General features: G+C 41.1%; 1 protein-coding gene across 4 annotated transcripts in view; it reads left to right on the top strand.

Annotated features, from left to right (window-relative positions):
* The window catches only part of GABRB3 (gamma-aminobutyric acid type A receptor subunit beta3), a 348038-nt gene that overhangs the window by 88342 nt on the left and 234917 nt on the right, over positions 1 to 24779 (top strand). Inside the window, exons 1-3 of one of the 4 annotated variants that reach the window (XM_021098629.2) lie at positions 20626 to 20751; positions 21611 to 21702; positions 21927 to 21994. In XM_021098629.2, the coding sequence (XP_020954288.1) occupies positions 21630 to 21702; positions 21927 to 21994 (141 nt within the window). In that variant the 5' untranslated portion in view covers positions 20626 to 20751; positions 21611 to 21629. Of the gene's footprint in view, positions 1 to 20625; positions 20752 to 21297; positions 21483 to 21610; positions 21703 to 21926; positions 21995 to 24779 lie in introns of those variants that run through there. The other 3 variants (XM_021098607.2, XM_021098621.2, XM_021098613.2) reach the window with 3 other exon arrangements.

Genomic DNA, 24779 nt, shown 5'->3' on the forward strand with positions numbered 1-24779 from the left:
ATTCAGTCTCAGATATGACACAGATGTTGGAATTAACAGAGCATTTAAAATAATTATGATTAATAGGTTTAAGGGCTCTAATAGAAAAAGTAGGAATATTTAAGCCCAGATGGACACTGGAAGCAGAGAGATGGACATTCCAAAAAAGAATCAAAAGGAAATGCTAGAAATCTAAGAAGACAAAAAGAATTGAAGGATGCTTTTTCTGGGTTTATGAGCACTTTGGACACGGTTATCAAAGGATCAGTTAGCTTGAAGAGAGGACATCAGAAACTTTTCAAACTGAAATGCAGAGAGAGTGAAAATGAAGAGTGGGATTATTTCAAAAAGTGTAATAGACACACAACTGAAATAGCAAGAAGAGAAGGAAGAGAACACAGAACAGAAGAAATATTTGAGGTGAGAATGTCTGCAAAGTTTTCAACATTAATGAAAGACAGCAAATAACAGACCCAGGAATCTCAGAGAACACCAAGAAGAATAAACACCCCAAAACCCAAAGGCAAACTGTATGGGGGCACATAGTATTCAAACTGCAGCAAAAACAAAGAGAAAATCTTGAAGGAAGTCAGAAGAAGGAAAAAAAAACTTTTACCAAGAGAGGAACGGATACTTCTGTCAGAAATCATGTAAACAAACAGAGGCTGTAGAGTGGAAGGAAGTATTTAATATGCTGAGAGAAGAAAAACAATCAACCTGGAATTCTATATCCTGTGAAATTGTCCTTCAAATGCGAAGGAAAAATAAAAGTCTTCTGAGGTAAACAAAAACTGTGGAAATACATCACCAACACACCTACTGGGCCGGAAATGTTAAATGAAGTTCTTCTGGAAGAAAGAAAATTATATAGGCCAGAAATTTAGAAGGACAAGAAGAAAGGAAGAACATCAGAGAAGTTATAAATGAAGTAACACATTTCACTTGCCCTTAATTGATCTAAAAGACAACTATTTCTTTAAAGTAGTAATAGTAGAGATGTATTAAATGACGGTAGCACATGGATAATTGAAGTGGATGTTAGCAATGTTACAAGGAAGTTAGAAATATTTAGTTATAAGATACCTGTATTGGAGTTCCTGGTGGCTCAGCAAGTTGAGGACTAAGCATTGTCACTGCTGTGATTTGGGTTACTTCTCTGGCTTGGGTTTGATCCTTGGATTGGGAACTTCTGCATGCCATGGGTACAGACAAATTAAAAAAAAGATGCGTGTATTATTTGCAAAACAATATATTGTTACTTGAAGATGATTTTATGTATATTAGTCAAAATATGTAGTAAACATTAAAGAAACCGTTTAAAACCACTTTAAATAAATATAACTAATATCCTGAGATAGGAGACAAATGGAACAATATAAAATGCTCAAAGCACAAAAGGTAGAAGAAAGTGAGGAAAAAGAAACAAAGAACAAAAGCAAAGAACAGAAAACAATTACAAAGATCATAGCTATTAATTCAACTGCATCAATAATCACTTTAAATAGTATAAATATACCAAGCAAAAGACAGAGAAAAACAGGTTGGATTAAAAAGAATATACAACTATATGTTGTCTATCAAAAAAAAAAAAAAAACAAACCCATAAAAATAAAGTCTTTGGGAGATAGTATGAGAAAAAGAATGTGTGTATATGACTGGTTCACTTTGCTGTACGGCAGAAACTGGCACAACATTGTAAATCAACAATACTTTAATTTAGAAAAGGAAAAAAAAAAGTCACAGGCTAAAGTATAGGGATAGAAAAAAACACACTGCTGTATTGGGTGGAATAGTGTCCTCCAAGATTCATAGCGAGTCTGAACCTCGATATGAATGGGACCTGGTTTGGAAATAGTCTTTGCAGATGTAATTAATTAAGATGAGGCTATAGTGGATTAAAATGCACCCTAAATCCAAAGACTGGTATCCTCATAAGGACATGTGGGTACACAAGACACAGGGACACATGGAGAATACCTCGTGAGAACAGAGGCAGAGAGGATTGATGCACGTACATGCCGAGGAGCCCCCCGAATTGCCAGTCACACCAAAAAAGTGAGCACAGCCCCGCAAACACCTGGATCTCAGACACTGCCTCCACAAATGTGAGACAATATATTCCTGTTGTTTTAAACTGCCAGTTTGTTATTATTTGTTACAGCAGCTCTAGGAAACCAATACATGGGCTGACAATCATTAAAATAGAGTTGGAGTATCTACAGTAATTTCAGACAACATAGACTTCAGATGAAAAAAGAAGGACAATTACTAGGGATAAAGAAGAGGATTACATAATGATAAAGAGGTCAGTTTTCCAAGATATAACACTCCCCAACTTTTGCATGTCAAGAACAGTCTATGGAGACCTGGTAACTAAGCATCATGTAATATTCTGAATGGAAGCCTAGGAATGAAAAAGAACATTAGGCAATCTGAGCAAAAGATAACATTTATATGATGAAGCAATGTTGGTTCATTAATTATAACAAATATACCTTGTTGCTGTGTAAGATGTTAATAATAGGAGCAACTGGGTGTGGTTTACATGGGCACTTTCTGCAGCCTTTACACAATTTTTCTGTAAATAAAACTTCTAGGAGTTCCCACTGTGGTGTAGTGGGTTAAGGATCCAAATACTGGGTTGAAGTTTAGGTACAGGTTCAATCACTAGCCCACCATAGTGGGTTTAAGGATCCAGTATTGCTGCAGCTGTGATACAGGTCACATATGTGGCTTGGATTCGATCCCTGGCCTGAGAACTTCCATATACCAATGGTGTGGCCAAAAAAAAAAAAAACCTCCTAGAAGAGATATTGCTTGTGTGTGTGTCTGTGTGTGTGTTTCTGTGTGTCTGCATGAGTGTGTCTGGGGAAATACATGAGTAGATAATTTAAGCAATGTTGAGTATTTATGCTGCGAGCCACACGGGAAGTCCAACATGACTAGATAATTTAAGAAAAATTAGAAATGTCTCATAATATTTGTAAAACATTTTATTGTATTAAAAAACTGAATTAATATTGTTTTGCTCACCAAATATGAATTAGAAAATGCAGCTAACATCTATGTGGGGTTTTGAATTGCTCAACATCATACTCTGCTTGTATGAAGAAAATTGTTATAACCTTTGGGAAAAATAATTGGTGATATTTACAGAGCTTTCTTTCCCATAATATCCATACCATTTGACTAGGTGACTCTATTTTTTGAGATGTTTCAAAAGGAAAGTGTCAAAATGGGAACAAAGGTTTTAGTCCCAAGATATCAGAAATGAGACATACTTATAATATTAAGTATTAAATATGACATGCCTTGTCTAATGTCTTGACAGCTGACATTTTCTTAGTAGAAGGCCACTTGGTTTTTAAAACCCTATCTTTATGGGATATATGTCAAAAGCCAAGCAGAGCTGGAGACAACTGGGTTGCTAGTTTAGGGAGTAGTTGATTCAGACAAGCCAGGGTGAAAGGAACTGTCAAGCCTTGAACCAAAACTGCGATTGATCCTAAAGCAAGATGTGATACGGGAGAAATGCCAATCCCCCACAGCAGTGCCTAGTGAGGGCCAGGTAGATCTGCTCTAAGGAGTGGATCCTCTCTGCCAAAGGAATCCCAAACAAGTGGCTCCTGACATTTTGTGTCTATACCTACAAGCCAGGAAGGCCTAAAAGTGGGAAAGTACTGAGCCCTGAGTTGAAGTGGAGAAGTATCCTCAAGGTCACCCACTCCCAGGTGATGGAGAGGCCCCTGGGGAAGGTCTCCAAGTAGAGGTGCCTGGGCTGTGAATGCTGACATTTCCTAGAGCATGGTCAGGAGGGCCTGAGTCCTGAACAGAGCCCTCCACCCTGCCCCAGACTGCTGTGTGCTAGGCCTGCTCCCTAGAGCTTTATGGGCCTGAAAAATTACACATGGTATTTTGATCTGGATCTGGAGTCCTCAACATGTATATCTCTTAAAGGACAGCTTTCCTGTGGCTGTGGGCATAGGAAAAATACATTTATGTTTCCAAGGACAGGATATATTTCTCACAAAATGATGAGAGGTAAAATTTTTCAAATAACATTCCAGACACGGTGGGCAGGATATGAAGATCATATAGGGATATTGGGAAAGAGTGTCAAGGATCAAATGGGATGGAAATTAGAGAGATGCCATGTTACTGAGCTCAAGGCTGCTGTCAGTTAAGAACCATACTCAGTCAGTGCACAGGAAGTAATGTTATAAGCATGGAGGTGGTTAGGAAATGAAGTGGGAGTTTCAGGTGGATATGTACTATAGTACAACCTACCCTGTTTAAAATAATAGGAAAAATGCTTCTGGTTACAATGTTCTAGTGTAAATTTAAAATTTAGGAACAGGAATTCCTGCTGTGGCCCAGTTGGTTAAAGATCTGGTGTTGCCACAGCTATGGCTTAGGTTGTAGCTGTGGCTTGGATTTGATCCCTGGCCCAGGAACTTCCATATGCCGTGGGTATGGACCAAAATTTTTTTTTTAAATTCAGGAACAGGTTACTGATTTGAAATAGGAGATGCCCATATCTGGATAATTATGGGAACTTATTGAAGTATGGATTCATTCAGTGACTAGTGAATGGCTACTAGGTCAAATGGTAAAATATGCTATTTTATATTCAAATAATTGATGAACTAGAGATTAGATCTGGAAAACTATTTCTATTTCAGCACAGAAAGAAAAATGAGATGGAAAGTATGGGATTTTCACAGTCAGTGTTACATTAGGAAACTGTTTCTTTAAGCCCTGATGTGCAGCTTAAGATTTCCACCAGGCGAAGCTAGAGAGAAGAGGGTCAGAGAGGACGGGAAGGTAGACAGGTTGAGTGATACATTTTTTAGAACTTAGTACGTGCACGAATTCTTGCATTGAATAGTCCAAAAGTAAGGATAAACAAAAAGAAATCCACAGCCAGACTCTTATAGTTAATATATAGAACATCACAATGTCCACAGATCTGAGCAAATTCCAAATAGGATAAACTCAAAGAAAGCCATGGAAAGACAGAGAGAGAGAGAGAGAGACCAGTGAAAAATGATATCTGTTTTCACAAAAACAAAAATGAGCTCTTTAGACAATGAGCTATTGTTATCAAACAACTAATAGAAATTGTTAGCTATTGTGACATTAGAAGAGGCATGTCATATGTAATAGTCAATGTTATAAATCTCTTTTCTGACATCTTGAGGTCAAAACTTTCATTCCCATCTTGACAAAGACCCCAGAACCTTAGAATTCCATATTTAGCTAGGTGATATCCTACAATAAGCACAAAATAAATAGAGTTTTCCAATACAGAGAAATGAAAGAGCTTACCACTTATAAGTTCTCACTGAAAAAGAAAAAAAAAATCAAGAACGGGTGTGAGAGGAAAAGAATGCAAGAAATATGACAGCAAAGAAACTGTTAAACATGGCAACAATCCACAACTAATAGTGGCTTTAAAGTTAATAATAGTGAAACTTATACTGATACATGAGCACAAATTAAAATAAGGACCATGAACAGTTATGATCTTATTTCAAGAATGCAAGAATAATACGACATTGGGAAATTCATTAATGGGGCTGAAGATTAAACATGGCAGAGTAAATCTAGTCATTTATCTCTCCTCCTTATGTCTTATTTTACTCACTGAAATGACCATATATGTATTTTTAATATTTTACAAAAAGAATAAGGGGAAAGGATAAATGTACTATTTAAGATAGAATAAATATACTATTTCCCATTCCTTCCGCTAAGCTTAGCTAAAAATACTAGATATTATATATTTGAACATTACAAACGTAAGAAGGCATTGAAAGGTGGGTAGAAAAATGCAGCTGGCCTATGGAGCTGGAAGTGAGACAGCAGTGAGTGATCTAGGCTTTCTTTTTGTCTTATGTATCTCAGACCAAGTACTGTAGAAGCCAGCAAGGAACCCCAAGAAAAGTCTGCCTTTTTCTAGGCAAAGATCAGGAAAGGGCAGTGCAGGAAGACAGAAAAGTTTTAGATAAAAACATCTTTACTCCTGCCAAACACCACTGAAAATGCTGCAGCCTCACCGACTCCTGCCTTCAAGGCTGAGCAGAGTCTAGACTGACAATCTTACCAGCCTGTGAGAAGGATTCAGTGCCCCCCAGGGTTGGTGTCAAAGCAGGCTGAGTGCAAAGGCAGGACGGACTTTCATTCCTACTGGATGTAACAGAAACTCCTAGACCTCTCACTGGGGATCACATGGGGAGCATGGCCTCCCTTCCTGTCACTCCCCATGGGAGTGGTGCCAGAGGAGATTCAGTGGAAAGGTCTTTTATCAATACTCGGGGGTAATGAAGCCACCCCTCTGCAGTGTCAATGGAGGATCAATGAGGAGCAGTAGTGAGACACCCCTCCCAATCTCTCCACATATTATCAACGAAGCCCTACAGGGGATCCTGAACCCCAGCAGGGGCTCTCTCCCTCCCTGGAGTCAATGAAAAAAGAGGGGTAAAATCTTACTTCTGCCCTTACCTGGTAATAAGGAGGCAGGCCCCTTTCCCTACTAGAGTGGAATTGGTGGGTCCCAGATAAAATGGAAGAGTTCAAGGAGAGCCACATGTTTGTAAATAGACAAAATGTCCAGGTTTCGATAGAAAATAATTCATCATACTGAGACAAGGAGGATATCCAATGGAATGAAGAAAAAACAAAACAAAACAAAACACTAAATAAATGTTAGTACTGTGATGACAGAAATGTTAGAATTATCAAAAAAGGATATTTAAAGCAGCCATTATGAAAATTTGACAAGAAGTATGAACACATTTGAAATGTATGAAAAAAAAATAAACTCATTAAAAATAGACTATATTGAGGAAAACGAAATGGAAATTTTAGAGCTGAAAAATACAATAGGAGTCCCCTGGTGGCCCAGTGAGTTAAGGATCTGGCATTGTCACTGATGCAGCATAGGTTTGATCTCTGGCCTGGGAATTTTTCTGCATGCTGCAGGTGCAGCCTTAACTAAAATAACCAAACTGAAAGATTGAATGGAAGGGCTCAACAGCAGAATGGAGTGGACAGAGAAAAGAAGCCAAGTCTTGAAGACAGAAACTAGTCAATCTGAATGGCAGAGAGAAAATAAACTGAAAGAAAAAGTAATGAACACAGTCTCAGGAAATATAACAAAAGACCTAGCATTCATGCTATCAGATTCCCAGAACTCCTGAGTCCCAAAGGGAGAAATTAGAGCTAAAAAGTATTCAAAAAATAATTGCTGAAATATCCCCCAAAATTTCAAAACACCTGAACTGACATTCATGAATCTGAGCAAATTCAAAATAGGATAAACACAAAGAAATCCATTGAAAGATACATTGTAATCAAACTTCTGAAGACTAAAGACAAAGAAAAAATTTTAAAGCACTCAGAAAGAAATGACACATTACAGATAAAGGAAAAACAACTCAACTGGCAGAAAATTTCTTATCAGGTGGAGGCCATAAGAAAATGGTGCGGTACTTTTCAAGTGCTGAAAGAACTATTAACTGTAAATTCTATATCTGGTAAAAAAAAAAATACCCTTCAGGGATGTAGAAGAAATCAAGACAATCTCAGATGAAGGAAATGTAAGGGAATTTGTCAAAAGCAGACCTACTTGAAAAGAAAGGCTAAAGGAAATTCTCTTTAAGAGAAGGAACCATGGATAGGAATAGATTGAGGGGACAGAGTAGGAAGATGTGGGACTTACCTGCTCCAATGAACACATCAAAAATACATTGACATGTAGACAATTCTCAATGTAAACTAACTGGAAAATGGCAGAAGGACTCCTGTACAATCAAGGCTGTAAGAAAGCTACACATGTAATTGGGCAGAAAGGGAAGAAAAGTGATTGGAGTGGGACCAAGACCCTTGGGAAGAGACTCAGAGAAGAAGGGAGATCACACAGGTAGTCATTCACCCTGGGGAATGAGTGGGTAAAGCTACAGACTGGACATCCTATGCATAGGAGACAAGCCCCCTCAGTGTCCTGAAGGAATTCTGGGGAAGATAGGAAGGCTGGAGAACCCTATACTCCACTCAGGAGGATGGTGGGTGTGCTGGATTTCCCCAAGGCAGGGTAGAGAGAGGGCTGCCCTGGTGGTTTCTGGGTTTCCTACAACCACATTTTCATGATCCTGAGCCCCAGCTGAGGGATGTCCTGGATCTGCTTACTCACATCACGGTATGGCACTGGATCGAAGGATGTGGGAAAAGAGTTGACCTTTGGACTCAGAGTGGACCAAGTCTTAAGGAAGAGCCCTAGGGTGATGGTGGTGTCCATTGTTGGTGTTTACTCAAGCAGCAGCTCTGAATCAGTCCAGATCTCTGATGGCAGCATGGCTGTAGGGCTTCTTGTGATGGCTTGCTAGATGCCCAAGCTAAGTGAATCCTCTGACCTGGCTTACTCCATGCCACAGCAACATACTAGATCTGGGGCAGCCACAACTCAGAAAAGGATGTAACACTGAGTTGTGTCTGACTGGAGCTGCAGAAGTCAACACAGGCAGAGCATAAGACCTCTGACTGCATGAGCCCCACTTGCTTCAGCACTCCCCTCCTTTGGGGAAAATTGCAGGTTCTAAATTATTTACATTTGGGATTTATCTGGGACCCTCTGTGCTTTCTGTACTGGATATCTGTTTCCTTCTTCAGATTTGGGAAGGTTTCAGCCACAATTTCTTCAAGAACATTTTCAACCCCCTTCTCTCTCTCTCTTTTCCTTCTGGGAACCCTATTATGCAAATATTGCTATGCTTAATTTTATCCTAGAGATCTCTTAAACTGTTTTCATTGTTTACAATTTGCTTTACTTTTTCTGTTCTGATTGGGTCTTTTTCATTATTCTGTCTTCCAGCTCACTTAAGTCTTCTTCTGTATCACTATGATTTTAATTTTAGCTATTGAATTCTTTATTTATGATTAGATATTTTTTATATTTTCTAGATCCTTGTTAAAATAGAAACTTTTTTTTTCTGCTTTTTAGAGCCACACTGCAGCATATGGAAATTCCCAGGCTAGGGGTCGAATCGGAGCTGCAGCTTCTGGCCTAACCACAGCCAGAGCAACACCAGATCCGAGCTGTGTCTGCAACTTACACCACAGCTCATGGCAATGCTAGATACTTAACCCCCTGAGAAAAGCCAGGGATCGAACCCACATTCTCATAGATACCAGTTGGGTTTGTTACCACTGAGCCACAGTGGGAACTCTAAAATTTTAACTGTTTGTATCAATGTTTCCCCTAATCCAGTTAACATTTTTATAACCAATGCTTTGAATTCCTTATCTGGTTAATTGTTTATTTCTGTTTTATTATTTAATTTTCAAGAGTTTTCTCTTGGTCTCTCAGTTGAGAGTAGTTCCTCTGCCTTTAATTTTACTTACTTTTATTTGTCTCTAGGAACTTAGGTGAAATACCTGCCTATTGTGGTTCTAAGGGGTGGACTTGTGCGCGAGCATCCCTGTGCAAAATGCATGTGCCTGGTGTCTGGATTTGGTGTGGGTGCCAGTCATGTCATTCCTTAGGGAGTTCTGGCAACTATCACCTTGGTAGGGGGTGTGCCTGGTGATGGAGGAACTATAGCCACTCCTAGTGTGAGTCAGGATTTCCTCTCTGGTCAGTGGCTATCACTGCCCTATAAAAATTAAAGTCTGGTTAAGGGTCTGATCCCAAGTTTCTACAATAGAGACCCTGAGGGTCATACTTGAGCTTGTTTCCTTTAACTGTGTGTGTGTGTGTGTGTGTGTGTGTGTGTGTGTGTGTTTCCCCTCTCCCACACTGCAAGTCTTACCCCATATGGGGGAGTGCTTAATGCCACTGGGGCTCAAGTGGCCTCCTGACTGTTTCAGTTGCAGACAGAGATGAGCTCTCTCTGATGTCCTGCCTGCTCAGGCACCAGTATTTGTTTCTTTCGCTCTGGTCAGTCCCAGCCTTAGGTCAAGTTTCCCCTTTGACCCTCACAACTCGTCGGTTCCCCCAGCCTCCACTGCAGGGCTGCGATGGCACACGTGGACTCTTAGCATGTACGGGGAGGTGAGCTGTGATGGAGCAGCCACCATCAGAATCTGGGCTGCTTCTGATGCGCTGCTTGACAACAGTCACCCCTGCCCCACAGAGGCTCTGCCCTGGGACTGACATCTCTGGGTCCCAAGGTTACATATTTTCCCTGGTCATATCTGTCTGAAATTTAGTGTCCTATTGTGATGTGGAATGAGTGGGGATGGAGTGTTTGCTCAGTGAGGGCTGGGGTATGCACCGAGGTCACCATGGGAAAACCAGTAGCAGCTAGAGCAGACCTCTCTCCATCCTGATCTTGGGGTAAGCAAGCCAGTGTGCGCACCTTCCCCATGAGTGAGGTCTGGTCTTCCCACAGCCCTTCCATTAGTCCAAGTGGACCTCTAACTGGCCAGGCAGGCTTGACCCCTCAAAGTAAGATATTTGGACTGGGGCCCAGTCTGTGGCTCTCATTACTCACTCCCAGGATGGATGTCCACATTCATAGTCTTCGTTTTCTACTGTCCCTTCCTGGGGAACAGGCCCAATATGATCAGTTCTCTTCCCTTCCTCCTGATTATATTTGGATCTTTCTTATAGCCTTGGTTGTACAGTTGTGTTCCTGCCAGTTTCCTACTGGTTTTCAGTGAGAATTGTTCAATATGATGATGTGTTCATGGGGGGAATTGAGCTCCACATCCTTTTACTGTGACACCTTGGTTAATCTTCAAATTTGTTTAAAGTATAAATATTCTGTGCCTTTCATGATTCTATACTGTTTCTTAACAAAAAATTAATGTTATGAAACTTAACATAGTTTATTTTCTTAATATATTTGTTATATTGTGTATATATGTATATTAAGAATATTACTTAGTCTAAGTTCTTTTAACTTTCATGATTTGTTAATCTTTCATTATATAATAATGGAGAATACTAAAATCCACAGTGTTTATAATTTATACATATTAACACATATTATCCATTTATATTTTGCTATATATTATATAAAATATACTAACATTATCCTTTTACATGTATTATACATTATATAATATATGCAGTACATATTATTGATAGATATATGTCAATAAATGCTAGAGAATATTCCTTTCTAACTGAATGAATGACCCAAAAGTTTAGATATATTGAAATCACATGTTTTTTTTTTTAACTATATTTTTACCTTGGCTTTAATTTATACTCTCCATTGAGATTCAGCCTTACTTCAAAGTCAAACAATTAGAACTGTGTTACTTTCCTATTTTATGGTCTTAAAACATTAAAACAGTTCTTGATTTTACCTGTTTCTCACTGCACACAATTTATACTAGTAAGTATTTTGCCATCTCTTTCATGTGTCCAGTCAGTATTGCTACACGATCAAGATTAGGAAGGTGATTCACATGAAGAAATTAATGGTGCTTTTGCAGAATACAATTGATTGATATACTTTTAGGGCTATTGTTATTGAATATGGTATTCTCTCAAGTGATACTTCAGAAAGCACCTAGTTTAAGATCTTTCCATTTGGCATTTATGGTGCAAGTAGAATAGCTTTGGTAACCTTAGATAGTAAAAGGTTCCAGCTACATGAAGACAATAATAAACATATTATTTATTGACTAAAATAATCAATAATGTAAGTTTCCTTATTAGAAGCTAGGAAAGGAAGAGGAAAGTAAACCCTAAATAAAGAAAGAAAATAATTAGAGTAAGAGCAGAAATCAGTCAAACATAAAACAGAAAAGTGATAAAGAAAAATCAATGAAACCAAAAGCACATTCTTTGAAAACATTAATAAAATCAATCAACCTCTGGGCTTGTCAAGAAAAGACAAGAAGACATAAACTACCAATATCAGGAAAGAAAGATGGAGCATAACTATGTAAACACAGACTTCAAAATTATAATAAGGGAACATTACAAGCATTTTTGTTAATAAATTTGACAACTTAGGTGAAATGAACAAACTTTTCAAAATATGTAAATTAGCAAAACTGTCACCAGAAAAAATAAAAATCTAAATAGTCTTATTATGCCTGCTAAAGAATGATATTTATCACTGTTTTGTTATTTTTTTTTTTGTCTTTTTGCCTTTTTTAGGGCTGTACCCACGGCATATGGAGGTTCCCAGGTTAGGGGTCTAATCGGAGCTGTAGCTACAGCAGAGCTACAGCAACGTGGGATCTGAGCCACATCTGCAACTACACCACAGCTCATGGCAATGCCAGATCCTTAACCCACTGAGCAAGGCCAGCGATCCAACCCGCAACCTCATTGTTCCTAGTCAGATTCGTTAACCACTGAGCCGCGACGGGAACTCTGAATTATATTTATCATTAAAAATTGTGGGAAACTTCAAGGGCAGATGACTTCATCGATGAATTCGAGAAAATATTTAAGGAAGAAATTATAATTATCCTACAAAAAGATCGTTCAAAACTTAGAGGATGATGGAGCATGTTGTAGCTTCATTTTGCCCTGGAACTAAAACCAGATAAGAAAAAGAAATTATACATCAGGCACTCATGAACATCAACAGAAATCCTTAGCAAAAATTTTAGGGTGTCTGGAGTTCCTGTTGTGGCTCAGTGGTTAATGAATCTGACCGGGATCCATGAGGATGCATGTTCGATCCCTGGCCTCACTCAGTGGGTCAAGGATCCGGCATTGGTGTGAGCTGCGGTGTAGGTTGCAGATGTGGCTTGGATCCTGCATTGCTGTGGATATGATGTATGCTGGAACTTATAGCTCCGATTCGACCCCTAGCCTAGAAACTTCTATCTGCTGCAGGGGAGCAGCCCTAAAAATGAAAAAATAAAAATAAAAAGTTAGGATGTCAAATCCATTGAAATATTAAAAATGTAAGCAATATGACCAAGTAATGTTTATTTTGGGGATGCAAAGTGGCTTAAAATTTGAAAATCAATGTCATCTACAACATTAAAACCATAAAGGAGAAAATCCATATGAGTAACTCCATAGACACACAATAACAACAAAAGCATCTGACAAACTCCACGTCATTCTTGATAAAATTTTCCACAAATTTAAATGGAAGGCATTTTTCTTAATCTGTTGAAGGCTACAGAAAACTTTTTTTTGTAAATATTTAAAATCATCATAAACTTACAAAAAATTTGAAGTACTTCAAAATGAACTTTTCCTTGAGTCATTTATGTATAAGAGGCCAAGCTGATGACAGTCATCCTCAAAGAGGTGAGTATTTTTCACACATGCAAGGAGATTTTCCCAGGTTATTATAACACAATCATCAAAATAAGGAAATATATATTAAATTACTGCTTTGTGATCTTTTTTTTGTTTTATTTTTATTTATTTATTTATTTTTTGTCTTTTGTCTTTTTAGGGCCGCACTGTGGCTTTTGGAGGTTCCCAGGCTAGAGCTGTAGCCACCGGCCTACATCAGAGCCACAGCAATACCAGATCCAAGCCGTATCTGTGGGCTACACCAGAGCTCACAGCAATGCCAGATCCTTAACCCACTGAGCAAGGCCAGGGATCGAACCCACAACCTCACAATTCCTAGTAAGATTCATTTTTGCTGTGCCACGATGAGAACTCCTACTGCTATGTGATTTTCAGATTCTATTTGAGATCTACCACTTGACCCATTAGTATCTCTTGGAGAAAAATGACCCACTTCAGAGTCATACATGCATTAAGAACCTCTGAGTCTTCAGTTTCCCTCAGTTTGGAATAGTTTCTCAGTCTTTCCTGACTTTGATGACCTTTTAAATATTATGGGGCCATTGGATTGTATTTGAAATCTCTCAGTTGGCTTTGATTTTTCCTCATAATTATATTCAGATTATATATCTTTGCTAGGAATGTCATAGAGCTGATACGCTGGTACTCAATGTTTTGTATCATGGGATACATTATTTTGATTTATTCCATTCTTTAATTTATTTGTATTGATCACTTGATTAAGGTGGATCTGCCAGCTATACAGCAAAATTTCCTCATAATTAGTATTTTGTGGGGGATATACTTAAAAGCTGTGTAAATGTACCATTTGTGATTAAATTTTAATTAATCAATTAATTAATATGTATTAACTCAAATTTAATTTTTTTATGGGTTGTGGTTTATCACTGTCATGATTTACTTTTATGCTCAAATTTTTTCCAGAATTGTACAGTGCAAACACATTCTAGGTCTCTTTGATATGTCTGCATCATTCTCTGACATAAGATATTTTAATCTCACCTTTTACCTTCCTTGCCCATCCCTTTTTCCAAGTAGCCATGGTTCATTTCAGTCAGAAAATTACATGTATAATCCAAGATCTAGGTATAGGGGATGCTGATTGCAATTGGGCTGTCACTGTTCCTAGGTGTATGTAAATATCTGTATATGTGTCAGTATAGAGAAAATAAATATACATACATATATGATGTATACAGTAAATAAATATACATATACTACACAATAAATAGATATATATACAGTAAATAAATATACATATAGTATATGGTTGTATATATGTATATGTGTATGTGTATATCAACATATTTCTACTTACCTATACATTTTCAAAATCTTCAGTTCATACTAATATATCCAATAGCAATGTCACACCATAAGGATTACTTCTCCCTTTTTTAATATTTCCCACTCTTGGAGTTGCTGTTGTGGCTCAGTGGAACCGAGTAGTAACCATGAGGATGAGGGTTCGATCCCTGGCCTTGCTCAGTGGGTTAAGGATCTGGGGTTGCTGTGAACTACAGTGTAGGTCACAGACACAGCTCTATCTGGCATTGCTGTGGCTGTGGCCTAGGCCAGCAGCTGCAGCTCTGATTGGACCCCTAGTCTGGGAACTTCCATATGCTGTGGGTGCGGCCCTAAAAAGACTCACACACACACACACACACACACACATATTATCACTCTCATCTCTAACCTGGAGAAACCTGGCTTCCATTACTCTTAACATGTTTACTCATTTAATCAGTGCCCCGCTATATAACTGATCTCTTGTTGCCACAACTAACCATACTCCCTGCATACTTTCCCCTCCCTGTTCAGATTCTGAATTCCTATTTGGGGCCAGCCCAGAGTGTGGATGCCTTCCTAACGTTTCTCCAGCTCCGAGTTTCTGTGGCAGGTTGCTAGGCACATGGCTACCCACATTACCTTCTCCCCCTGTCTTCCTCATCCTTCCTGGGCTTAGACCCTCACACAGGGTACCCCTCGTGCCAGGACCCTCTCCTACCCTCTGAGATCCTTACTTGCACATTAGGCCAGCTTCCCCTGGGGCATGGTTTCACCTTGTCTTGGCTCTATTTTCAAACACAGTCTGCTTTGTCCACATCAATGCCTTCTTCATCTCCCATGGGCTCTGACACCCCTGCCGGGCTGTCCTTCCCCAGTGATACACAAACTTGTCTTCCACCCAAAAGGATGCCTTTTTCCATCCACTCAAGGTATGAAACCTCATGCCCTCCTCATGCTGCCCGGGCTCTGACATCCTAGGCCAAGTCCTGGAAGTTCCTCATTCCATGCCAGGTGCATACCTTGTACTGCCCCATTCTTAAGACCGAACTTTTCACTTTTCAGAGAGGCGTGCAAAGGGGAAAAGAGGAAAAGGTAGAGAGAACAAAAGAAAAATAAGAGGAAGACTTTAACATCATATTTAACAGTACATATATGTGTGTGTGTGCACATATATGTAAACCCGAACATTTTCTCTTAACATTGGAGTAAAGGAAGTGTGTCCAATCTCACCACTTCTATTCTACACTGTACTGGAGGTCTCTGTCAGAGCTGTAAGGCAAGAAAAAGAAATAAAAGGCCTCCAGATAGGAGAGGAAGAAGTAAAACTGTCTATATTCCGAGAGTATATGATTGTTTTTAATGTAATCCCAGGGAATCTACAAAAATTTTATTAAAATAATAGTACATTGAGCAAGATTGTAGTGTGCAATATCCATATATTAAAATCAATTATATTTCTATACACTACCAACAAACAATTGAATAATGAAGTATTAAAAGTAGCATTTATAACAGCATAAAATAGGACAAAACGAGGGATATTATTTACTGAATCAAACGCAAAGCTTTGCATTGAAATCTACACTGTATTTCTGAGAAAACATTAAAGATCTAAATAAATGAAGAAAAACAGGGTTTTCAAAGATTGGAGGATTCAATATTAGGATGTCAAGTTTCCCTAAATTCATCTATAGATTTCATGTAATACAAATTAAGACCCATGAAGTTTCCTTGTAGAAATTGAAAAGATCATTCTAAAATGTCTATGAAAATGCAAAGACCTCGAGTAGTCAAAAACATTTTTTAAGTCTTCTTAAAGAGCAGAGATGGACAAATTATGATATTTATTTTCAATATTTACAGCTACATTAATCAGAATAACATAGAATTAATGAAAGAATATATCTTTAGATCAATTAAACAGAGTAAATAAAACAAGTCTCCAAATATACTCACACATATAAAGTCGATTAATTTTCAACAAAAATATAAGATTTTTAACAAAAATGTTACATATATTTGACAAAGCACTTATATCTAGCATACATAAAGAACTCATAGCTCAATAAAAAGACTAATAATGCAATTTTAAAATGGGCAAAATTGAGTTCCTACTGTGGTGCAGTGGGTTAAGAATCTGACTGCAGTGGCTTGGGGTGCTGTGGAGGCAAGCCTATGAACCCCGGCCCTGGGCAGTGGTTTAAAGGATCTAGCATTGCTGCAGCTGTGGTGTAGGTCACAGCTGTGGCTCAGAGTCAGTCCCTGGCCTGGTAACTTCCATATGCTGTGGGCATGGCCACTAAAAAAAGGGAGGAGTTCCCGTCGTGGTGCAGTGGTTAACGAATCCGACTAGGAACCATGAGGTTGCGGGTTCAGTCCCTGCCCTTGCTCAGTGGGTTGACGATCCGGCGTTGCCGTGAGCTGTGGTGCAGGTTGCAGACGTGGCTTGGATCACGCGTTGCTGTGGCTCTGGTGTAGGCTGGTGGCTACGGCTCCGATTAGACCCCTAGCCTGGGAATCTCCATATGCCGCGGGAGCGGCCCAAGAAATAGCAAAAAGACAAAAAAAAAAAAAGGGGGGAAAATCTTACGTATTCAAAAATAAGTATGAGTGGCCAGTATGCAAATGAAATACACTGGTGTGTCATCAAGAAAATTCAAATTAAAACCACCTGAGATACTATTATACATCCACAAGGATTGATGAGGGGGGATATTGAAGCAGCCACAATCCTTATGCATTGCTGGTGAAATTTAAAAATCCTTCAATTACTTTGGAAAATATTTTAGCTGTTCCTTATAAAGCTAAACATGCGTTTTCCTTTATGACTCAGCCATTCACTCTTAGCAATTTACCTAAGAGAAAATAAAACTTATGTCCACACAAAAACTAATACATGACTTTTTATTCATAATAGCCCAAACTGGAAAGGTTCGTCAACAGATAAACAGATAAACAAATTGTGGAATAACCACACAATGGACTACTACTCAGCAGTAAAAAGAAACAAATCAAACAAATCTTGGTTCTGCAATGTGACAAGGATGACTGTCAGAGACATTACACTGAAGGATAGATGCCAGCCATAAAATAACATATACCGTGTAATTCCACTTATATGGACTGTTAAAACGGGCAAAAAAAAAAATCTATAATATAGTACCTAGGTTCATGCTTGTCTGGATCTGGAATGACCTGTAGGCTAATGGACTGAGAGGGCGTTTGGGGCTTGATGAAATGGACACTGGTCTATACATTTTTCAAGACATCTAAATATATGTTTACCCTTTTATTTCATGTGTCATATCTCAAATTGATTAAGTTATTTTAAAAGAGCTTTAAAATATATTGTCAGAGACTTTGATACTGTTTAAAAAGACAACTCGGAGTTCCCGTCGTGGTGCACTGGTTAACGAATCTGACTACGAACCATGAGGTTGTGGGTTCGATCCCTGCCCTTGCTCAGTGGGTTAAGGACCCGGCGTTGCCATGAGTTGCCATGAGCTGTGGTGTAGGTCGCAGACGCGGCTCAGACCCCACATTGCTGTGGCTCTGGCGTAGGCCGGTGGCTACAGCTCCGATTCAACCCCTAGCCTGGGAATCTCCATATGCCGCGGGAGCGGCCCAAGAAATGGCAAAAAGACAATACAATACAATACAATACAATACAATACAATACAATAAAATACAATAAAATGAAAATAAAAAGACAACTTGATTTTCTATAAGTTAGAGGCAATTGTGAGCAAACACAGCTTAGTGAAAGGCATTTGGGTCTGCCAAAATGTACAAACACGGACTAGGTAAACTGATCATGTTATGATGCTCTTCATCTATCTCTTTCCTTTCCTTCTTCCTACCTTCAGGGCCTCCAAAGTTTATTCTAGCCTGTTTAAAGCCACTTTACTATGAACAAAATGGCATTCATCTCCTTTTTCTTTTGACATGAAAATCTATCCATTGTGGGACACCTAAAGCCTTTTAGTCTTTCTATAGAAAATAAATGAAAGTAGGAACTGCATTAGCAATGTCTCATTGATTTGGCTAATATGTTAGCACCATCTAGTAAAAGCATGACAATATTCTTGGTTTCAGGAATCCTGGAAAGAGAGTGGAAGGATGGGGGTATCTGGGGTTCTGTGCTCATCAAACCTTCCTAGACAGCCGTGGGAGGAGCTCAGACAGGAGGGTGACCAAAGGTTTCATGCCTAGCCTTTGTTACTCCTGTAGGTGCAAGTTGGACAGCAACTGTGATGAGCCTCATGGCCCCATGCATCTTGATTATACCAGGGTAAACTTACCACAATATTTCTCTTTGATTTTTCTTTCACACTATAAAAAGATAGAATTTTGGGTGATACTTTTAATGATTTTCCAATGGCTTGATGACTTAGTTTGGGTTCCCCAGAAAACATACCCTCCGGCAAATCTAAGTGCTATCACTTTTCTAGGGTGTGTAATACTAATGAAGCCAAGAGTGAAAGAAAAGGCATGGAAGAAGAGGGAAAAAAGAGGAGTTACTAAGGCATCACAGGACATTTCTTAGGAGGAAATAGAGGGAGAATCATTTATCTCCTAGCTCCCAACTTCAGTTCATCCAAGGTCCACCCCAGGGATGGCTAACTCTATGATAACTTCGGTTGCACATTTGGACCTCATTGCTCTCTGAGAAGCCTGAAGGTGGGAGGTGAGAAACAAGTAATGTGGACAGAAGGTGAGGAGTATTCATTAATTCCCATGAAAAGCTGATAAGAGTTCTTGCAGAACTGCATGCTGAAGCAGCACCTGGGATAGAAAATAAGGCCAAGAGACTCAGAGACTGGTTGATGCCAAGATCTGAGGCAGTACATGATTGGATAATAATATTTGTAATGTTGTTTTCAAGTTTTAGGACATATAAAATAATGGCAAGGGGATTATTCTTGATATGTTGTCAGTTTTACTCAAACACCATATTGTCATTGTTTATTTTCTATAGCTGTGATCCCTCATAGGGCATTTTTCTAAAAGAGGTACATGCAAACAGGAGAAAAGATGGAAACATGAATGTGGAGGGGAAGCTATGGTAATACAGATCTAATTTTCCTAAGTAATTACATTGCACATTAACAGGGCACAGAATACAAAGTAGTTGTGAACAGACTTTTCCAGAAAATAATTAGGGAGCTATATTTATCTCTTAACCTATCTTAATAGCAACCTTTCAGGTTTTGCGGTCACATTTTCTGTTTCAAAAATATAAATTGCTGATTTTTAAAAAAGGGCAATGATATTTACAATTAATGCCAGAAATATGCCCAGGGTATAGGTTTAGATATTTACCAATATAAAGTCTTGACAATAGAAAAGAAAACCTTAAGCTTGGTAGAAAAAAATAAGTCAATACAGAGAAGCAGTTATCTATTACCAACCATTCATTGGGGTCATGTAATGGCCCAAGGAAGTCTATCAAGCAGAAAATGGGCTTGATTGGTAAGTTTTATTGGTTGACCACAAGTAGGAATGTGTGACCATTTTCTTCAATATTAGAAGTCTGAAGCACAGAGAAACTTTGTTGAGGATCATTCAGCAAAAAAAAATATACAACCTATGGCCACGAGTGAGCAGTCATTCCTGAAGTACATAGTGGTGAGACCCAAGGCAGAGTGGACTGTTTCTTGGCCAAGAAGTTAGAGGTCTAAAATGAGAACCAAAGGATGGGAGCTGGTCACAGAGAAACCCAGGTTCCTTATCTTACATTAAGAACCACGGACAGCTCCAGGCTGCGGGAGAAAAGGCCCATCTCTGGGATGACGACAGTCTGGGTCTCCGCATCTAATGTGAACACCGGTTTACAGCTAATAAAGTGTGCATATTCAGACCTCTTTTAAACACTTATTATGAATGTATTTATATGAGTAGGGAGGGCCTAGTGCTCAAATGAAATGTTCGGGGGGTGAGAGTGAAGAAATAGTTTAAGGAATCAATTTTAGAAATGGTTTTACATTGCATAAATTATTAATCGAGCCGCCATGCAAGGGGCTGGATGATGGGTCAGGCGGGAAAGCCCGTGGGTGGGGGCAGGGGCGGGGATCCCCGCTTCGCTGTTAGAATGTTCCGTGACGGTGGGGGAGAGCGGATCCCACCCAGGTTAGGTCGGAGGAACAGCGCCATGTGCTCCGGGCTCCCCGCTCTCCTGCTGCCCATCTGGCTCTCCTGGACCCTGGGGACGCGAGTCATAGAGCCCCGCAGGTGAGGTAGGGGCTTCCCCCGGGCCCCGCAGCCTCCCTCCCGGCGTTGCAGCGCGCAGTCCCTCGGTCCGAGGCGCTCTGCTGCACCCACGGGCTCGGCCTGCGCTGCGGCTGGGCGGGGGTCGTAGGGAAGGAGTCGGGCTGCGGAGCGGGTAGGGGGAAGCGGACAGCGTTTCCTTCTCAGTCGCTGCCTGTGTCGCCGTCGCTGACAACCCTGCTCCTTCCCCGGGTCGCAGGAATCCTGGCCGCAGGGAGCTGGCTTCGCGGCCGACCCCCGGCCCTACGCCGCGCCGCACCGCCCCGGTTCCTGCCTGCAGTCCCGGTCCAGGCTCAGGGTCCCGCTCCATAGCAGCCTAGGCGGGCGAGAGCGCGGAGGGCCAGGGCCACCGGCCGCGGCCAGTGCGGGGGAGGGCCGGGTGCGCGGCGCGGCGGGCTCGGCCTTGGGCTCGCCGTCTCCTCCCCCTCCCAGCGCTCCCGCGCCCGCTGCTCCTCCTCTCCCCGCTCCCGCTCCTCCTCCCCCCTCACCCTCCCCCTGCGCCCTCCTCCGCTCGGGGCCAGCGCGGCGGCGGCGGCGGCGGCAGCAGCAGGAGCAGCCCCGGCTGCGGGTCGCGACGGCGGCGGGGCGCCCCCTCCCCCGTGCCGGGGCGCGGCGGAGGGATGTGGGGCTTTGCGGGAGGAAGGCTTTTTGGCATCTTCTCGGCCCCAGTGCTGGTGGCAGTGGTGTGCTGTGCCCAGAGGTAGGGTCGCGGGTGGGTTGACGGGAAACGGGCCGGGCGGCGGGCAGGGCGCGCGGGTGTGCGCGCCGGGCGCTGGCTGGCAAGCCGCCGCCTGACCCGGCTCTCTGTGCCCCTCGCCCCTCCCGCAGCGTGAATGATCCTGGGAACATGTCCTTTGTGAAGGAGACGGTGGACAAGCTGTTGAAAGGCTACGACATTCGCCTAAGACCCGACTTCGGGGGTAAGTGGGGTGTGCGCGGCCGCTGCGGGAAGCGCGCGCGACCCACCGCGCTGGCGGCCTGGGTGGAGGAGGGGGGCGGGGGCCGCTTCCGCCGAACTGCGGCGGAGTGGGGAAGGGGACACTTCGCCTGCGCCCCCTCCTCCGATAGCCCACCACCCCTCCTCAGAGCCGCCCGCAGCCGGTGCCGGAGCCTGGCTGATCACCGTGTCGTGCGCTTCCCGCAGGTCCCCCGGTCTGCGTGGGGATGAACATCGACATCGCCAGCATAGACATGGTTTCCGAAGTCAACATGGTGAGTGCCTGCCCTCCGCAGGGCTGTCCCCGAGCCCCTGCCCCGCTGTCTGGGCCCACGGGCGTACACAGTATCGGGCCAGAGGCCTTCTCTGCCGGGCCGAGCTTTCTGGGCCCGCAGAGGGAGCGGCGCTCCCGGGTGCCGGCCTTCTAGTCGCTCGGCCCCCTCCGCCAGCCTGAGCGCGCAGAGGGCGTCGTAGGCGTCAGAGCGGCGCGAAGGGTGCACCTTTCCTGTAGTAGGAAGGGGTCATGGTCTCACCTGAAGCTGGGCTTCCACTGCTGCCTGGGTGCTCCCTGCTCCTCCCGAGGTCGCTACCCTGGTCCTGAGGCTGCCCCAGTGCCATCTCGCTCCCTAGCAACAGGCGCCGGGGAGCGGGGGAGGAGAGGAGAGCTGTGGGGGTGGATCGTATTCTAGGTAGGAGGTACTTCAGGGTTCTTTTGTTGTCTTTTGGAAAGAGGTGCTGGCCACTGGAGAGAACGATGGGCGCCGGTCTGTGTGTTCTGCGTGTCTTGGGTCAGTTTCCTTGGTGTCAGCGGCTTTTCCTAGGGCAGGCTTAGGACAGTGAAACCCGGAACCCACTCCTGCAGGCTCTGTCTGAGGTGCTGACGGCCCGGGAGGCTCTGAGAACTGAAGGGCTTGTGCAGCCAGCGGGCTCTCTGTGCCCGGAGAAACGAGTGTTCAGTGTCACTGAGGGCTGTGTTCATGCTGATGGGATTCAGTGTTCTGACCTGTGGGAAGCAGAGGTCCGTGTCCCGAGGTGCGAAGTGAGTGCCACGGGCTTTTGCTCAGGATCCTTTAGGACGACAGGGAATAAGGAGGAAAAGGACCCCTTTCGTTTGTTAATTGAGCTGAAATATCATGGGCTTCGGAAACAGGTGTATTTTTCTGTTGAGTGACACTTTAGAAATTGTAAGCATGGGCTTTTGGAAACAAAAAATATGTGTGTGTGTATATATATATATAGAAAGAAGAGAGGGAGGGCAGGAGAAGGGGGAGAGAGAGAGAGAGAGAGAGAGAGAGAGAGAGAGAGAGAGAGAGAGAGAGAAAATATATGTGTTTTTTTGAACAAAATCATTTGGCAACTTTTCTTTTTTAAAATATAGCACTGGCATAAGATAGACCCAATAGATTTCTCAAGTCTGGTGGACCTCAGAGTCACGTGGGAAAACTTGTTTTAAATGCACACTCTCAGGCTCTGATTTTGTATGGAATGGAAGCTTGAGGTCTCTGCATTTAAAACTAGTGCTTCAGATTATCTTGAAGCAGGCATTTTGTGGACATTATTTTGAAAAACACTGCAATAACATAGAAATATGGATGTTTACAAATAAACTAAAACTATTATTTTAAATATACGGTATCTTTGACTACACAGAACTATTTTTATACATTTTTCACTCTTAATCTAAAGATTTTAAAATTATAAAATGTGATTTTTTAAAAAAGTATCCTTCTTTCAATGTATATCACTCAGGACATTTATATTCAAAGCATTATAATAATGTGTTAGCAAGAAATGTAGAAGGACTTTACATATATCGAAAATATCACATATATTTTACTTTTTGTAATTTTGTAAAAGTAATTCTGTTAAAAGGGAGACAGTTAATATATTCAAGATCTACTCTGTAATATGTGATTTTCTTAATTGGAAACTTTACATTCTTTAGAGAAGATAGTTTTGTATAGAAGCTAATAAACTCTTTAGTGAACTTTTATGTCAAAAATTATTATAATGATTGCCAAATGAAGGAGAAAATATACTGATGTGGTGCTTTAAGGACTCCATACTACCAGGGGAATGAGGAGAATGTCTTATTGCAGACCCTTGTGTATTTTCTTTGAATTTTTAAACTTAGTTATCCAGTCATTCATGCATCATATTGATACTTAGTATCTTAAAAACTTTATCAATACTTGCCTAATTCTTGCACTATGAATTGAGGTGTCCCATTTGTCTCTGGACCCAATAATAAAAAGTCAAATTGAAGATACAAGCCGTTATATTGAGTAATCTTTAATTACATATCGCAAAGCCTATAATTATGCATAATGTAGCTATAGTATAGTTATGTGCATTTTTTTTTGAATTCTCATGATGGTACTTTTTGTGGCTTTCAAAACTTGAGGATTGATTGGAATGGAGATTGAAGGCCATTGGATGGATGGACTGACTGGCATCTGAAATATCTTCCACAGGTGGATTGGTAAAATCAGCCCCTAGAAAAATCTGATTTCCCTTAACTCATGATCAAGATCATAGAAATGGTATTTGACCTATTTTTTTATTAAAGGAATTTCAGATATAGAATCATAGAAAGTATCATTTTGGAGGTAACATTTTATAGGGAAGGAACTGAGAGTATGTGAGCATAAGATTAAACCCATCCCTCAAATCATGTTGCTTGAAAACAATAAATTATATTTATGAGCTTCCTTAATCACCTTACTAATTGCATAGAGCTAAGTGTTCTTAGGTTATGAAACTAAAGAAGAAATAATATTGCTCTTAGGATGTTGTGGCTAGCAGAGGAGACTTATCAACTATATGTAAAATAGTTGTAACAAAAATTGGTAAGCCCCATTAGAGGAACAAAGGAAAGGGTCTAGGCCTACTGCCAAAGTGGGGAGGGAGAGGGATAGAGGGAGGAAAAGAAGAAAGGATGAAAGAATGGGGGGGGGGGGAGAGACTGAGCTTAGTTCTGACATGGAAAGCCTCCTTGAAGATATTAAGAATGATGTTTTACAGCAGAATTTGACAGAACATTGTAAATCAACTTATAAT

This window comes from Sus scrofa, chromosome 1, assembly GCF_054392235.1.
Source record: "Sus scrofa isolate SSC_HxYL_T2T_F1_AM1 chromosome 1, Sscrofa_HxYL_maternal_Yorkshire_Landrace_v2.0, whole genome shotgun sequence".
Lineage (NCBI taxonomy): Eukaryota > Metazoa > Chordata > Mammalia > Artiodactyla > Suidae > Sus > Sus scrofa.